Source organism: Peromyscus leucopus, chromosome 7 (genome assembly GCF_004664715.2).
Source record: "Peromyscus leucopus breed LL Stock chromosome 7, UCI_PerLeu_2.1, whole genome shotgun sequence".
In the NCBI taxonomy this organism is placed as follows: domain Eukaryota; kingdom Metazoa; phylum Chordata; class Mammalia; order Rodentia; family Cricetidae; genus Peromyscus; species Peromyscus leucopus.
Window position 1 is genome coordinate 9,449,252 of NC_051069.1, and position 18,712 is coordinate 9,467,963.

General features: G+C 38.6%; 1 protein-coding gene and 1 long non-coding RNA gene across 2 annotated transcripts; one reads left to right on the forward strand and one right to left on the reverse strand.

Annotated features, from left to right (window-relative positions):
* The first annotated feature begins 23 nt into the window (after positions 1 to 23).
* C7H15orf61 (chromosome 7 C15orf61 homolog) lies at positions 24 to 4,667 on the forward strand. Its single transcript, XM_028867016.2, has 2 exons — positions 24 to 420; positions 4,422 to 4,667. The coding sequence occupies exons 1-2, from the start codon at positions 75 to 77 to the stop codon at positions 4,547 to 4,549; spliced, it is 474 nt and encodes a 157-aa protein (XP_028722849.1). The 5' UTR covers positions 24 to 74; the 3' UTR covers positions 4,550 to 4,667.
* Positions 3,112 to 18,670, reverse strand: LOC119088311. The gene is made up of 2 exons (XR_005091935.1): positions 18,571 to 18,670; positions 3,112 to 3,405 (listed from the first exon to the last, which is right to left on the reverse strand). It is a non-coding gene; the product is annotated as an uncharacterized LOC119088311 (long non-coding RNA).
* Between the last annotated feature and the right edge of the window lie 42 nt (positions 18,671 to 18,712).

The window sequence follows — 18,712 nt, forward strand, 5'->3', positions numbered from 1 at the left end:
GCACTCCGGGCGGCCCCGCCCCCAGAGGCGCGCCCCCAGGGGTGCCGGGGCCTGCTCTTTGGCTCGCCCCGGCCATGGAGGCCCTGCGGAGGGCCCACGAGGCCGCGCTGCGGCTGCTGCTGTGCAGGCCCTGGGCCTTGGGCGCCGCCTCCCGTCCGAAGCCCCGCGCCTCGGAGGTGCTGACGCGGCACCTGCTGCAGCGGCGCCTGCCGCACTGGACCTCCTTCTGCGTGCCCTACAGCGCGGTCCACAACGACCAGTTCGGCCTGTCGCACTTCAACTGGCCCGTGCCGGGCGCCAACTACCATGTCCTGCGCACCGGCTGCTTCCCCTTCATCAAGTACCACTGCTCCAAGGCGCCTTGGCAGGACCTGGCCCCGCAGGACCGCTTCTTCACGGCGCTCAAGGTCATCAACCTGGGTGAGTGGCGGCGCCCTCGCCTGACCCAGGGACTCCTCCGGCCTTGGGGGGGCGGCTCCTGGCCCACAGGCACGCCCGCCGCTCAGCCCCAGCGGGCTGCCTGCCTCTCCCCGGAGGTCGTGCCCTGCCCCTGTCCAGGCAGGAGGACCCTGCCTTGGGCAGCGAGGAGCGAGTCAGGAAACGCCCCCACTTGGACTGTGGCTCTCCAAGTTGCTTGGCAGGAGACATTCCCGCGCTCATCGCTGGCCGCCTTTGGAGGACAAAAACTGGACGGACTTTGGAAGACAAGTTTCTTTGTCTTCTTTTTGTGAAATCTCAGCAAGTGTGTTTTGCTAAGAGCAGTAGGTTTTCTCCAGTCATAATTTTCTCAGGTGCTAGAACTGGGAAGGTATTTGAAAGAGGCTGCCAGTGTAGTTCCTGAAGATCTAATTCTGACTATCTCCTCCCGCTAGGTGTTTATGTTCTTTGGGTTTATCAGCAGGTCATGGATCGTAGAGGTGATAGCATTTTATAGATGACAGGGAAAACACAAGTCCTCGAGATGTTTTGGACCTATTAATAGCTACTAAAAAAATTAACTTCGATATAGATTTCAGTCACTCAAACGCTACACGAGGAAGCTGAAACAGTATAACCCCAATTTTTTTTAATCCAAAATGACACTAAACTCTGTGCAACTGTACTAGTGTTACAGATAATCCAATAGTTCAGTAAATTGAATAAGGCGTGGCCAGTTCTGCTTCTAACTCATATCTCTCTTAAGGGATTTTTGAACTATTGCCCCACTGACACTGCCCTAGGCTTAATCCAGGAAGGAGATTATACAGTATATATATATATATATATATATATATATATATATATATATATATATATATTCCTTTTAAAATGTCTCATTACTTGGCTGATGGATTATACAGAGCATGCCCACTAACTGAGGTTGGTATGAAGTTGATATGTGATGATTTAGAAACTTGGGGCTGAGAGTATGTGGAAAAACTGGAGTGCTAACTAGTTGTGAAAATGAGTTTATTTTTAGCATTTTCAGAATCCGTAGGAATCATTCTTTTGCAAATATAGAGTGACAGATAGGAAAACTGTAAGGCCAAGTGATAGGTAAACTGAATAGACTGAATCCTTTATTTAAAATGTCACAATTTAAAATTAACATTTCCTTTAAGATACCTGTCATGATTAAGGGCTCTCTTTTAAGTGTAGGTCATTAAGACACCAAAAGAAAAAAAAAATCACATTTCCACATAGAAAAGTAAAACCTTTTTAAAAAACAACAGATGTAGGGGTGATTTTTGTTTTTTTTTTAGTGTGGAAGAGCAATTTAATAGTCTGTGGGCTTCTAGAAATTCTAAAAACTGCAACTTAAATAGGAAGAAGAGTTTTAAGTACAGCAAAGAGAGAAAGTGTTGCTGTATGCTTTAATACAAATTGACTTTCTCTGAAATATTTTTCTGGCCTTTTTTACCAATTTAGTAATGTTTATTATGGGTTTTTTGTTTTTGTTTTTTGTCTAAACTAAGGAAAATATGAATTAAGTAACAGGATCCAGTTTGCCCCTCTGAATCATGAAGTCCTTGGTCGATAATAAGAATACAAAGGATTTTATTCCTCGTCCTCCCTTCTAAATGAGTAGTAAACAGAATAATCTCTTTTCTGTTTTGTAAATAAGGATTTCTGTTTACTCATTTTTAGCCTTTCTTCTCCACCCTCCCTTCCATGGAACTAACATTTTACTGATGGTTTATCAATCTTAGTATCCTGCTGGGAAATAAATTAAGATTTAAGAAAAGCAACTTACAGTTGGAATAAATGGGTAATAGAAGCCTTACTACAAAGTTCCAATTGTTTTAAGTCCTTAATTCAACAGTAGTTTACCTACTGTTCAGTTAACTCAAAATGAATGATTATACAAAGAACTGTTTCTCAAGTTCATTTTGATATTCTCTGTCTCTGGTAGTCTTAATTTTTCTTTTCATAGAATCTTAAAGATTTTGATTTCGAAGCATACAAACTAAATATTTTTAATTTGTGAAATACAGAGGCAACAAATCTTTCTCAATAATGCATTATTCTTTCATTCTAGGGTGGGAAAAAAAAAACCAAAAAACTCATTCATTCCAACAGAGAATTTCTGACTCCCTTATCAACTCTGACCCCTGTCAGTAAGCATGACTGATAATGTTTCCTTCGTGCGCTTATTATTAAACTAGTAATCATTAATCAGTTCTTTATTTTATTAGGGGGCATTTATTTATATGATTTGTTTTCAAAAGTATAAATTTTAAGAGAATATTTATCTGAAAGCTGTGATAAATACCATGAAAAATAACTCTAAGGGTCACTACTATTCCTTATACTCAGCCCTTAGTGTTGATTTAAAATGCACCTTGTGTCTGACTCTCAGTATATATAGAAAACTAGTAATTGCGTCTAGGCCTTTGAAATTCCTCATCCCATGATTTTCAGGTTTTGGCGTGGTAGTATCGTATTGGAATTCCTTTTTCACTATTATTTCCACCTGTACCTCACACTCCTTTCTTACATACGCCTGCCTGTCACATTCTTCTCTTGTCTGTCTGCCTTCCCTCCACATACCACTTGGTCTGCTTTCCCTTTTTTTCTTTTTCTTTTTGGATGAATGATTTGCAAATAGCTTTATTATTGTAGTTTTTGAGCATTTATTTTTGTGGCAGTCCCTTGAGATATTTGAGATTCTTTGGGGCATGACCAGGGCAAAGACAGCAGTGTAGTATAGAAAGTTCCATAGGCGTTCCAGGCGATTCTGTGGTAATAAATTACAAGCTGCAACCCGGTATGCTCCTAAAAGTAGAAAAGCACCTGAACAGGAGGCATCAGGCGCCCCACCCCACCATCTCATTACCAGCTGCTGAAGCCTCCTCCATTAGCTCTGGCATCACAGAGTACTCAAACACAGAGATTCAAAGGGAGCATATCACAGTGAGGATATTCCTGGAGGAAAGGAAGAAAAATCAGCAGTACGATCAGTCTTAAATATGTGTTGTTTTCTCTATTAACTAGAAAGAGATTTTCCAAATGAGCAGTTATCTTTTTGAATTGCCTCTTTCTGCCCATTTCCCACATGGAAGCAATGAAATTAATATTTGTGCAGGGCCTACAATATTTGTTTTTGATCTGTGTGCCTGTGGTTTTATACACACATATATGCAGTGTGTTTTTAAATATGTTAATAGCCATTGATTTTAAATAAGTGCCTTAAAAGTTAAGAATTATGGAAGTCCGTTTTGAATCCAACTAGCATCATATGCATATGAATCCATATTTCTGGATGGTATGCATTTAGTTTGATATATAACATGCAGCAGTTAATCTCAAATAAAACAGGAAAACCTTATTAATGGCAGTCTTCAAAGAGAGAGAGAGAGAGAGAGAGCCTTTGTGGAGTCCATGCAGATAAGCTGAAACAAGATTGTTTTCAAATCAATTACGAAATTACTAATGAGAGTGTTCTTTGTTATACTGGATACACTAAAATCTTCTTAGAAGTTAGATTTTGAAGACAGTTATTTGACCCAGTTGCTAATTTGAACAAAATTTTCTTTATCCATCAGTGTTCCTATCTAACTTAAAGAACAACAAAGTGAACCTAGTAATTTTAGCTTAAAGCAAATAATCAGGGACATTTACAACCAAATTAATGGATATTCTTATAAAATTTCTTCACAATTAATTGACGATAATGAATTAAGCAAGTGCTCTGCATTAAAGTTTACATCAGTCTCATCTATGTTTTTAAAAATCTAGGCTCACATAATTGCCACTGTGTTCCACACAGAGATAAAGTCCAGCTTTTCAGTAATCATAGTGAGCATCTAGTCATATATTTCTGTTTCTATAGCTTTATGTTAACATTGCTGAAGACTGTTTACTCGATCAGTAACATGACATGTTAGTACATGATAAATAAGCACTGATCTTCTCACGTAACATATTCATTTGTTTTCTAGGTATTCCAACTTTATTATATGGACTTGGCTCCTGGTTATTTGCCAGAGTCACAGAGACTGTTCATACCAGTTACGGACCAATAACAATCTATTTTCTAAATAAAGAAGATGAAGGTGCCATGTATTGAAAGTATGCATTGGAAAATACAAATATCAATGAATTTGTTCCCTTGTATGTGTGTGTGTGTGTGTGTGTGTGTGTGCAATATTTATTTTTGATCTTTTAAAATAAAATGCTGGCAAACACTTTTGTCTTTCTTTGGTGTGTAGTTTTTTTTTTTCTTTTCTTTTTTTTTTTAAAGATGAATCACTACACCCTAGAGGGAAACTCTTTACATTATTATATATTGTATACTGTTTAGTTAATGGGAACTACCAACACATATGGCTTCACTCCTGTTTCCCTAGAACTAGGTTAAATTAAACTACAGATAAAAGAAAAAATGAGTCCATGAACATAGATTCTATAGCTGGTTATTAACAATTTAAATTAACTCTGAAGAAAAAAAAAAACATAGTTATCTCTACAAAAAGGGGAAATCATGGGGGAAATATAATGTGGGGGAAAAGGAAATGATGTTGGATACTTAGTGGAGATGATATATCATCGACAAGTTCAAAATAGATGAGAATCTGCAACTGAAAACTGAAGCATTCAGCTGTTAAGATTTTGCATGAAAGTGTTTTTGTTTGTTTGTTTTTAAAGCTCTCATACTATTTATCTGGACTAAGTGGTAGGAATAAAATGCAGGTGTACACCTGTGATCCTACACTGGGGAAGTAGAGGCAAGAAGATTAAGAGTTCAAATACACTCATATCTGCAGGGCATCTCCAGCATCAGCCTGGGCAACATGAGACCCTACCAACAACAAAAAGAATGCAATGCCATAGTATTTAATGTAGTTACAGCTCTTGTCAATATAAGTGCAACAAGGTGAATGAAATTAATACCCATTATTAATAAGTTAAAAAATAACATGCTACAAACCTATAAGGAAGTTAAGGTCTAGAAAGACCCAGAAAGAATGAGTTTGCCAGCTGTTTATAAAAGCTGTGAACTGAGATGGCACATACCCACAGATTTACTGACCATGGGGAGTGAGCTGAAATTTTAAAAACCTGATACCACTTTTGCATTAGAATTTTATTAAGCTAATTGTGTTGTTGAAAGCAAAGTCATTAAAAAAATTTATCCTTGGAGATAGTCACAAAATACCCAGATGAATGGTAAATTTCCGAAATTTGGAGTAATTTAGGGAGAACTAAGTAGGACTATTTAATTTCTAAACCAATGGGTGTTTAAGATTTATGATCACTTCATAATTACAAACATACATTATATAGCGTTTTATGTTAATGTGTTGCTGGTACTGCAGTGTTTACACATTTTTGTAGGAAAACATTTTACACAGTTTCATCTAACCAACATTTGGATGTTATTTCTGGCAAGTTAATAGAGAGTGAACTTCAGAGTGAAACCATCAGAATAACGAAGTCATACAAACGGGCCCCTCAAATGAAGTCATTTTAAATGTGCTACAGATAGGGGTCTGTACTAATATATGTATTGTTCACTTGTCTAAACAATTCTAAGTAACACTTTAATCAAAGAAATACTTATGCCAATATATTTAGTCCAGAAAAATATGCTTGACACTAGTTAAATGAATGGCTTGCCCAAAGAAGATGGTGTTACATTAAGCTTCATTAATAATAAAAACGAAGATTAGCATTTTGCAAAGAAGACTAGAACTGATTTCTTCTGTAAGGACAAAGTTAAATAACTATAGCTCATAAATTTTAAGTCAAATACTGCTCGTTTGCTGCTGCTGATCATGTCAATACATGCTGTAAAGGTTTGGTCTCAATACAAGGTTGATAAAATAGTTTTTAATTACCAGACCATAAATACAGCTTTTCAGTCCAGTTGTACCCCTTTTCACACTGGCCTGTTTGATTTCTGATAATCTGTACTGCTGACTCTGCTTACCTGTTTTTCGATAACTGTAGTCAGTATGACTTCTTGTCCGTATGGTGATAGGTAAGTCTCCTAGGAGAGCATCTTTGACAAACTACCCTATTGATCTCTGTAATTCTCTGCTGCTGCAGCATTAAATAGAGCCTTGATTTCTTGTCTGGTGTGTTTGCTGTGTAACAATTAAGCAAATGTAATATTTTCTTGTATTACATGAGAATCAATAGACCTCTTGCTCATGTGAAGTTGATCACGCTGAAGGATGAACCAGTGATGGCTACGGCCAGAGCTCAAAAAATAAAATTCATTGGGTTTATTAAACCTTGTAATGAATCTTTTGTTATGAAACTTGCTTCCCAAGAAACAGCAAAGATTTTAACTTCCTTCCTTCCTTCCTCCATCCATCCATCCATCCATCCCTTCCTTCTTTTTTCTTGAATGTTGCCTATTGCAGAAAAACATTGTAGCCCAGAAGGGATAGAGTGTAAATCTAAGAAGCTAGGAGATTGATCTATTTCTGGCTTCAGTGTTGTCTTTTTGCCTTAAGGCTAATGTCTACTAGTTTGTGTCTCATTTTTTTTTTTCACCTGTAAGCGGAGAAGAGCAAGGGACCTTTCCACATGGAGATGTGTCATGACTCTGGTAAGATGTCTCATCAGGTAAAAGCACTTGCCATGCAAGCTTGGCAACCTGAGTTTGATTCCAGGAGAGCACATACAGATAGAAGGACAGAGCCAACTCCATGTAGTTGCCCTCTGCACGTGCACACACATGTGCAACACAGAGTGACACACACATAATTTGTTTTTGTAAAAAAAAAAGTTTTTTAAGGATATACCATGATTATGCTTTTTGGCACACAGTTTACTTTTGTCCCAGTAAAAAGTCTTTTTGTAGCACATATTTTCCTTTTCCTTACAAAGGGTTTCATTAACAGAAGGATTTCAAAAATAAGGTGAGATGGGAAGAGAGAGACTGAAGGCTGTGAGTGCATGTTTGCCCACACCTACTAACCTAAGGCAGCAAGGAGAAATCCCAGTGGACCCTGTCCTTCTTGGTTTATGAAACAATTGACCAAGACTTTCTACCTGGAGTTTCTTAATGCAGTTTATATTTAACAGTATCCAGTCTTGTGACAAAGAATGGAATTGTGTCATTTTTCAGGAACATGGGATCAACTGGATGATAATAACTGAAGCCATTCACAGACAAATATATTCTCTCATTTGTGGTTTCTAGACTTTATATAGTAACATGAACCATATATGTATAAATGAAGTGAAATTGTCTAGGGCATTAAAGGGGATTAATGGGAGAAGGGACTCAAAAGGACGATGGAAGGGGGAAAGGGATGGGGTGAGTATGCCAACATTCTCTCTCTATCTCTGTCTCTACAGATATATGTAATATATAATATATATATTATATACTATATATAGTTTTTGTGTGGATAGATAAAACTAACTCTCTATCTATCTATCTATCTATCTATCTCTATCTCTATCTCTCTCTTTCTCTGTGTATGACATGTTCAGGTTACCACAGAGGCCAGAAAAGGTGTTAAACCCCTGAAGCTGGAGTTACAGGTGGTTGTGATTCACCTAAATGGGTTCCAGGAACCAAATTCAGATCCTCTGAAAGAGCAATAAGCATTCTTAACTGTGGAGGCATTTCTCCAGACACTACAAACTAGATAGATGGTAGATGATTGATAGATAGATAGATAGATAGATAGATAGATAGACAGACAGACAGACAATACAGCAACAATAAAGACAAAATAATCCAGGCATAACTTTTAGAGAAGATGTTCATTTTAGAGAAGTACAACTTATGCTCTTCTCATTTATACACATAACAATTATGAAGTACTAGAGGAAATTTATAGGAAAAATTCTTAGTTCTTATGTGAGCTGTGAATTGATGCTTTAAGAGACATCAACATATCTGGGAGTATGAAAGTGGTTGCTGATATTCAAAACAAAACAAAAATAAACAACTCTGGGCTGGAGGGATGTCTTGGGGGTTAAGAGCACTTAATGGTCTTCCAGAGGACCCAGGTTTGATTCCCAGTGTCCACATGAGGGCTAACAATCATCAGTAACTCCAGTTCCAGGAGATCAGACACCTTATTCTGGCCTCCATGGGCACTGCACAAGACACTTAAAACAGGTAAAATGAAAATTATAAAAGTCCCTACTTTCTCAGTGGTGATGTCTTCATGCATCATGTTGTACAAATAGTTATATTTCTTTTGTCACATATATTTGCCTACTAAAAGTTTTGCTCATTGTTGACACCAGTAAATACTTTTTAATTATTAAAAAGCCACATGGAGGGCTAGTGAGATGGTTCAATAGATAAAAACACTTGCCATGAAAACCTGGTGACCTGTGTTCAGTCCCAAGAACCCACATAAAGGTGGAAGGAGAAAACTAATCCCATAAAGCTGTCCTCTGACCTCCACATATGTGCCACATACACACATACACACACACCAGCAATAAAAATTTTAAAAATTTAAAGCCTTAGGTATTATAAGAACATTTTATTTCATGTCATTTATATTCATGTTCATCCAGAACCACAGACACAGCCATATTTTTAAATTCTTTATAAAATGTCTTTTAGATCTATTAAAGAGTAATGATGTCTAAGTGTGTGGGATGACATCAAAGACAAGGATCTTCATTTCACTTCACTTGAAAGTTAATGCAGATAACAGAAACCTTATCTAATGCCAGCGGCTCAGGTATCTCCTATATTCAGCACACAGCATTGAGACAGTAATGAGGTAATGACGTTTGGGAGCATCTCAACCTAAACAAGTACTTAGCATTACATCTCACCTGGGTCAACAGTCTAGGGTATCAGAGTTAAACTATGTTACTGTAAATTAATGGAAAATGTAACTGCACTTTGCTGAAAGATCAATGTCCAATAAAGGCTGCACAATCAAATCTTGTTGCAATGATTGAGGCCTTTAATTGCCTTTCAAAGATAAGGTAGTAATCAACACAGCTTTAACTGATCTTTTTCACTAGTTCAATTACATGCTAATGACTAGTGCCAACTCAGAATCTTTAACTACTTATACTTATTAAATCTTATGTTAGTAATGAAAAATTACTTAAGCTACACAATCAATAGAACACAAATCTTAATTACTATATTTCACTTTCATACTATTTTATGTGCTTGACAAATTCACATGAGCTTTCTTTTAACAGTAGGAAGTGTCACTGGCAGTGTCCACAATCTACAAGTTATTGTTCTAATGTAAATTGGAGGTCAGACGTTCCTTTTTTTTCTTCTAATAAAACTGTGGCTAAGATAGTTTCTACTAACCCTTGGCCATTCAGCTACTGCTTAGAGATCTTCTCTGCTAATTGAGAATATGAATACAATTCGAAGAAAACAAACTTTTTTTTTTTTAATTCCTGCATATGTGTCTCTAGGCTACTGTGTGCAGGTGCCCTCAAAAACAAGAAGAAAGTGTCATGCCCCCTCTACTGGAGTTACAGGAAGTTATGAGCCCTCTAAGGTGGGTGCTGGGAACCCAATCAGGTCCTCTAGAGGGGAAGTATCTCCTCTTGACTGCTGAGCCATCTCTCTATTCCTGGGTTGTTTTTAATAAGGTGTGATCTCACAAAACATCAGGATGTAGGGACATCACAAGTGGAAATGTAAAATGCATGCAAATATTTAGGGCAAGTTTCACATTTCTTAAAAAAAAAAGGCCATATTCTATAGCAATTCTGCTTCTTTGTAGTCCTAGAGAACTGAAAACTTTTATATTAAAAGTGAGCATAGATACTGTGTTGGAATTATTCATCCAAGCAAAACTATTTCAGCATGGAATGGAGAGGAGCTCACAAGACCCCACCAGCCCTAGCTGAGGAGCTCTGGATAACTGATGGCTGTTGGGAAAAGGAGAGTCTGTTTTCTTCCATAGTATGGCTTCTGGTAGGTTGCCCATGCTCCAGGAGATGGTCCCTCAGCATGTTCACGTAGGGAGCACTTAGACTTAGTAAGTTATAAACAAAACATAAAATAGGACACGAAGGTGGAAGGACCATGTTGGGAGGACTGAGTGGGGGAGGAAGGAGAAAGTAGAGAGATATAATCAAGATACAGTGTACATTTGTATGAAATTGTCGATAAATACATTGAGATTTCAAAATTAAATTGTGGTTAACTTAATATTTTGTATTTTGCAGACTTTGAATCTTCAAAACTTTAGCTAGGACATTTAGTTTTTAATTAAGTAGATAAAATCTCACCTGGGACCATTTTTTTAGTAGCATTAAAATAAGATCTATTTTGTTGGAGAGTATTTAAGACAAGATCCACGTGAAGTGTGTGAAGTGGCAGCAGATGGAACATCCTGCATTAGGTCCTCATTGCTGGACGAGGACTAGCAGGTCGGCCTGGCTCAAGGCTCCATGGAGATGGCGTGATGCTATTTTTGTTGCACTCATTGTCACCTTAAATACAGCTATGAACATTGTACTAGTCCATTATATCATTAGTTATCTTCAGAGATATTTATAGTATCAATTTAAAAGCTGTAAAAGTTCATGAAAAGTAGTTTATGCTATAGGGTTCCAACAAACAAAAGCTTGCCATTTTGAAAAGGGAATCACGGGGACTGGACTTCGTGAAAGAAGGTTTGGAGTTTCTCTCTGTTCTGGGTGATAGAATTATGAACCTTATAAACTCAGTACTTTTTAGTTAACCTAAATACATAAATCTATTTGGATTCATCTTATGAAAAGAGATATGTCATTAGATATATGATCATTATGTGCTTTGGTGATTCATGGGCCTTGTTACATACATGCTTTGTAATGTATGAATTATTTAGTAAGAAAAATCACAATAATTTTGTTGTTACTCAAAAATTTATGGGTTGGCAGAAACAATTATGCAGCCTGGGAAGCTGGCATGTTAAGGGGACATCATTAACACATGCAGTATGGGTCTTAGCAGCTACTTGACATAACCTTTACTGCTTCTGCTAGAACACATCAGTAATTTTGTGTAACAATCTGCCTGGGAACAGAACGCTGAATTGGCTAACCACAAAGTGATTCATTTTACTTTATTTCCATATTAGTACATAATTTAAACCCCACCTAAAAAGTGTCTACAAAAACCCTAAAGAATAAAAACATACAAAATAATGAGTACTTCCCAAGCATACAAAAGTGCAAAATCACATTTAATAAGAGTGATCATTTCTATTTTTAAAATGTTAGATGCTTAACAATTGGATGAAAATAATTTATGAGAGTAGATTATCTTGAAAGCTTTTTTTACACATTGTATTACAGCCACTACCAAGAGATGAAGAACAAAATTTTATTTTCTTGGAAAGCAGCTATGCTCACCACTATACCACCAATGCCATACCAAACTTTCTTTTTTTGAACTTCTTAATTTACAAAATGAAATAGCCAAGCTTTGGAAGTCTGAATATAAATCTAGGCTAGCTCAATGTTAGAGAATTTGCTTTGAATGTGTGAGGTTCCACATTCAATCTTAAACAACAGCACACACACACACACACACACACACACACACACACACACACACACACCCCTAAGTAGTATCACTAACTAAATTTATTTTTATTTTCTATGTAGTATTTTGCCTACATATATGTCTTTGTACCACAAGCATGCCTGGTGCCCACAGAGGCCAAAAGAGGGTGTCAGATCCCCTGGAACTGGAGTTACAGACAACTGTGAGCCTCATGTGGGTACCAGAAATTTAACCTAGATCCTCTGAAAGAGCAGCCTGTACTCTTAACTGATGAGCCATCTCTAGCCAGAAAACGTCACTAACGTTAAATGACATCTGAATATTGACAGTCATTCGTCATCTGACAATTACTCAACACTGACAAAGCTGAAGATCAGTTTTAGTAGCCTTCCTTGCCAACAAAATCCAGTAGTTTTAAGTCTACATGAAGAAGGTGGACTGCAAAAGGACTGCCTCTTCCCACAACAGGCTGAGAACCATGTGTTGGTAATTTTTGTTTGAGACACCTATTATAGAGTGAATGCTGTAAGTGAAAGAATATGTGATTGAACCTCTGCCTTTAATAGCATTAAGAAGAGGACTCTTTAATGGGAGTCCTGTGGATCTGTCTTATAAGAACAGCAACAGAGTTTGACATGTGTCAGGTATAGTAAATTATGTTTTCCAGAAAGTAAGAGATTGGAATCCTGTTGCAATGTCCTTTTAAAGCATTTCAAAAGGTTGTTTTCTATTTCCTCACACTATGAGAACTGCTGTGGTAAAGTCAAATTTAGATAATGGACAGAAGTGAAACAAGAAGTACTAGAATCAGCTAGACCTGTTCTTTATTTTACATTACCATTTCACCATCATCATCATCATCATCGCCATCATCGGAGCATGGGACCCAGGCACTTGTGCAAACCAAGACAGCATGATACCACTGAGCTACACACCCTCTCAGCCTCGCTCTATTAAAACAGAACAAATATTTTGATTGAGTTGTCAAATAACCAGTCATCTCTCAGAAGGCAGCCAGTCTTCTGTTGGTGTTCAGAGACTACATAACAATTTCTTAGGAAGCCGATGAAGAACTCTTGAGTAGGACAACAGATTTGGAAGTCCCCATGCCTCTATCTGATTCCCCATGATGATATTTGGTTTGGTGATTTATATACATATAATATCAAAAACTCCATTTTAATGGACATGACTTAAATTATTACTCAGCCATTACCAGTTGGATAGCAGGGTAATTTCCAGTTTTCTGAGCTTGAGCATCTTTGCTATATAACAAGGAGCTTATCTAACACAAAGCATTTACTTATTTCAGGGATTTGTCTAAGGGCTTTACACTCACATTATAGTTCCACATTCTTGGTCACAACTTTCCACATGTTCTACAATGCACAAGGTAATTCTGCTAGGTGATAATTGAGAAGCCACTTAAATGTGAGTTTCATTACTCCTTCCACATATAAAGAAAATTACACAGAAGTACCTAACAACGAAACAGATCATGTTAGAGTTTGTTTCCAAGAAACTCTAGCCTATTCTTCCTAAAGGGAAATGCCCTGTGCAGAAATTAAATCTGGTGCATTTTGAATGAACGAAGCATCCATTTTAGAGTCCCGGAGCTTCCCAGTGCCTGGCTCATGCTGCTGCACGGTATCTGTCTGTCACTCCCACCCTACCCCGTGCCCATCCCCCCCCCCCCCCCCCCCCCGCTTGTATGAGATTCTTGCCACTGCTCATTTTCATTCCTATCAAAATAGATAAGAACACATTTGCCTGTCATAGTTTTGGACTCCGTTCATTTTTTTCTTTCATGTTTCTTCATATTCTCCTTAAACAAACAAACAGCAATCAACATAAAGAAAATGCTTGTTTGAGGTAGGGATTTGACTCAATGGTTAAGCACTTGCTGTACAAGCTTGAGGATCGGAGTTCTGATTCCCAGTACTCACCTAAATGCTTAAGGAGGGCGGGAGTGGCAGCCCACCTGTAATACCAGCCTTAGATGGCAGAGACAAGGGATCCCAGGGATCCCAGGGATCCCAGGGCAAGCTAGTTGGCAAGACTAACCATATCAGCCACCTTTGGGTTTGATTTGAGAGACCCTACCTCATTGAATAAGGAAGAAGAAGCACAGAAGATGTTTCTAAGTCAATCTCAAGCCTTCACAGGCCCTCAAATATTTCTCAACCTCCTAAAAACAAGAACCACAGAATGTGAAAGAAGCCATGTAGATAATGTAGATATCAAGGGTAGGATGATTCCAAGCAGAGGAAGTGGAGAGTGCAAAGGCCCCGGGGTGTGATGTCTGGCATGTTCAAGAAGCATGGGGGACACAGGCTGGTGTGTGTAAGAAGGAAGAGTAGAAATGAGGTTCAGGAGTTCAGACGCAGGTACATTCTGGGGAGATGGCTCAGTCTCACTGAGTTCAGATCCGAGCACTCATAAAAAGCCATGTCCCTGTAATTCATGCTCGGGGGAGGTGAAGACAGGAGGAACCCTGGACTCCCTGGCCAGGAAGCCTAGCTGAGTAGGTGAGCTCCAGGTTTAGAAGGTGGCAAGCAATTGAGGAGGACGCTTGATGTTGACTTCTGGCTTTCACATGCCTGTATGTGTGTGAGCTTCAGTACACACACACACACACACACACACACACACACACACGCACACGCACACGCACACGCACACGCACACGCACACACGCACTTGCCCTCAGAAGGGATGCTGAGGACAAAGCCCAGTGGTATGCTTCATGCTTAGTATGCCGGAGGTCCTGGGACTATGCCAAGATCAAATAGAGAAATCATTCAGGAGTTGGGGCAGAATATGTACTTTCATAGACTGAGGAGAAGGATTTGGTTTTTGCCTGCACAAGATGAGAAGCCACCTGGAGAGTTTTAGCTGGAGAAGTAACTATTGTCCTTCAATGAAAATAAAGTATTTTCAGGAGAGGCAAGGCCGAAAAGAAAAAAATTTAGGAAAGAATAATTTAGAAAGAGATAGGAGCAATGGTGATGGGCAGGGCTCAGATTCTGAGTTAAGGATTAGAGCTTGAGATTAAGGTAATAAGAGAGAAAAGAAAACCACTCTGATCTTATAGAAGCAAAATGAAATTTCCTCACTAAATTACTTTAAAACAACAGTCAAAGCTATAAAAATCTTAGCAAAAAACCTTAGAATTTCTCTCTTTCTCTATACACACACACATATGTACATGTACACACACATTCACTCACACATACACATATACACACATAGAAAGCTCTTTCTTTTGGGCCACCAACTAGCTCCCAAATTATGACATGGAGACTTTATATTAGTTATGAATGCTCAGCCTTAGCTTACCCTCATATTTGCTAGCTCTTATAACTTAATCTGTTTCTCTTTATCTACGTTTTGCCTTGGGACTTTTTACCTTTCTTTCTTTATGTATGTTTTAATTTCACTGCTTCTGGCCATAGGCATGACCCTCTCTCTTTTCCTTGTTCTCTTCTTCTCTTTTGAACCTAGATTTCTCCTCCTACTTGTCCTCTCTGCCTGCCAGACCTGTCTATCCCTCTCCTGCCTAGCTATTGGCCATTCAGTTTTTTATTAGACCAATCAGGTGCCTTAGGCAGGCAAGGTGAAACAGCAACACATCTTTACCTAGTAATTAAATGAATGCAGAATAAACAAATGTAACATATCTTTACATAGCTAAACATTGCAACACACACACACACACACACACACACACACACACACACACCAAAACCACAAGATAGGGGCTGAAGAGATGGCTCAGTGGTTAAGAGCACTGACTGCTCTTCCAGAGGACCTGGATTCAATTCCCAGCACCTACATGACAGCTCACAACATGACAGCTCAGTAACTCCAATATCTGACCCCCTCACACAGACATACATGCAGGCAGAATACCAATGCACATTATTAAAAAAAAAAAACAAACCCACAGGAGATCACCTCAGCCACAAGAAGCTACTAGAATAAAAGTATAGAAAGGAACATTTATTAGTGACAGGGGGAACTTGGTGTCCTTATGGATAGGGTGTGTTTCTACCTTGCTGTGGTCTATATCTTCCTCACCCCAAAGTTCATGAATTGCAGGTTAGTCTCAGGGCAGCAATACCAGGAGGTGGTGAGACTTTTAAAAGGTGGGTGCTTGCAGAAGTTCTGCTAGTCATTAGGCTTGTGCTTTGGGAAGACACTGCGGAACTTGGCCTCTTTGGTCTCTGGTTTTAAGTTGCAGTCTCTTCTTGGTACACAAGTATAATCCCTTGATTATGTCAGCTGTGAGGGTCTCACCAGAGCCAGACTGATGATGTCAGTGCTATGTCCTTGAACCTCCAATACCATATACTAAATAAATACCATATTTATAGTTAGCCTTGTCCTAGTGCTGAAGGGGGGATGCCGACATGAGCTTCTATCTCTAACCAAGAACCAGCTCCAATTGTTACCCACTTGCAAAGGAAAAATCAGTTTTCTCCAGTGGCGTCTCCCTGGGTATATGAACCACATGTAAGGGCAGGCCCCATGGCCAGCAGCAGATGGCCAACACAAAAGGAACTCAATGCTATTTTTGTAGACTTTTTGTCTCATATTGATTTGTTTGGGTGTTTTTTGTCTTACTGGTCTTTTGTTTGTGTATTAAGATTTCTGATTTTGTGTTTTTATGGGTTTTGTTGTACTTCTCTGTGTTTTTTGTGCTTATTGTTGTTTTTCTTTCTTTCTTTCTTTCTTTTTTTTTTTTTTTTTTTTTGGTTTTTTCGAGACAGGGTTTCTCTGTGTAGCTTTGCGCCTTTCCTGGAACTCACTTTGGAGACCAGGCTGGCCTTGAACTCACAGAGATCCGCCTGCCTCTGCCTCCCAAGTGCTGGGATTAAAGGCGTACACCACCACCGCCTGGCTGTTTTTCTTTTTTTTAAATTATGGTTTGTTTGCCTGTTTATTTGTTTTCTAAAGAACAGGAGAAAGAAGGGATAGAATTGGTAATGGGAATGATCTGGGAGAAGTTGGGGGAGGGGAACCATGATTAGAATATATTGAGTATTCAGAAAAATCATTTTTGATAAAAAAGAATAATAAAAATATATAAAGTTAGCATGCCTTAGGTGATTCATTACATCAACACATTAGTGTTTATTACTATTATGTAATAATAGTATCATATAATTATGATGATGACAATTCTTATTTATTACTGTTGATAAAAGGGATCAAATCCAGAGCCTAATCTGTGATAAGCATACCCTGTACCACTGAGCTATATACCCAGCCTTGGAGTAGATGTTCTTACATCTATTATGTTCCAGGGTCATAGCAGCATTATTTGTAATAGCCAAAAGGTGGAAGCAATCTAAAATTCCATTAATAGATGAATGAATGAACATATTTCAGATCCAAAAGACTTCTCTTTAGCCCTGTAAATAAGGAACTTCAGTACAAAGTTTCAATAGAGATGAACCTTGAAGGCATGACTCTAAGTAAAATAAGCTAGGCACAAAAAAATAAACATTGTCTTACTCCACTTGCAGGAGCTTTCTTAAATGGTTCAAATTCAAAACCAGAAAGCTAATGCTGCTGAAAGGAAGAGGACATGGGAAGTCATCATTTAATGGGTAGAGACTTTCACTTTTGTAAGTGGAAAGTTCTAGAGATTGATTGTGTAACGCTTAAACACTGTGCTTAAATACTGCAGAACTGCACACTTAAAAAGGGTAAATCTGATATGTGTGTTTAATCACAATTAACATAAAAAAACTAAAAACCAGTAGATACCTGTCTTGGTTAGAGTTTCTATTGTCTATTTAAAGAGACACTATGACTGTGGCAACTCATAAATGAAAACATTTAATTTGGGCTGGCTTACAGGTACAGCGATTTAATTTATTATTGTCATGGCAAGAAGCATGGCAGCATGCAGGCAGACATGGTGCTGGAAAGGAGCTGAAAAGTCTACATCGGGATAGGCAGACGGCAGGAAGGGACAGCAACTCTGGGCCTGCCTTGGCCTTCTCAAACGCCAAAGCCCACCCCCAGTGATGCACTTCCTCCGACAAGGCCACACCTCCTAATAGTGCCACTCCCTATGAACCTATGGGGGCCATTTTCATTCAAACCACCACAACACCTAATTTTCAGAAATGCCTTTTGTTCAGTTAAGGTTACCAGTAGCAGGATTCACCAGGGCAACTGTCATCTCCTTTAGAGTTAACACATTGGAATGTAGTGTTTTCCATGTTCCCTCTTGGTTCCTTTTTTCTCCTAGCTTTTACCACCTTTCAATATATTTTATTCATTTTTGTGTTTCTTTCATCAGACTAGTTCATTTAGGAAGAAACTTTCTATTATATTCATTGAGAAGCAAGTTCTTTGTGTTAGTTTTCAATGATAAACAACTTCTAAGGAGGAGGATATGTTTACTTAAGTTCACCGGTTCACAGGTTTTAGGCCATGGTCAGTTGGCCACATAGTTTCTAGGCCTGTGGTTAAGCAGTGTAACATGTCAGGGGGTGTGTAGAAAAAGGCACAGGAAAGGTGTTTTCCTCATGGCTGACAATAAACACAGAGAAAGAGAGAGGGCCCTGGTCCAGTATGTCTTACAATATCCCTCCAGTGACCTCACTTACCTCCATTGGGCCCTCAGTAGAATCCACCATCTCTTAGTAGCATCACTGACTGGCAACCAAGACTTGAAACCATGGAGGACATTTCAGATACAAACAATAACACCCTTCAAGTAGGACAAAGACAAACATAGACCTTTTACTA

Excerpts from the sequence above, each read along its gene's own strand:
- C7H15orf61 (XM_028867016.2), top strand. The coding sequence starts at position 75 with ATGGAGGCCCTGCGGAGGGCCCACGAGGCCGCGCTGCGGCTGCTGCTG. Across the intron at positions 421-4,421 it reads GCTCAAGGTCATCAACCTGG|GTATTCCAACTTTATTATAT; the intron begins GTGAGTGGCGGC and ends TTTGTTTTCTAG.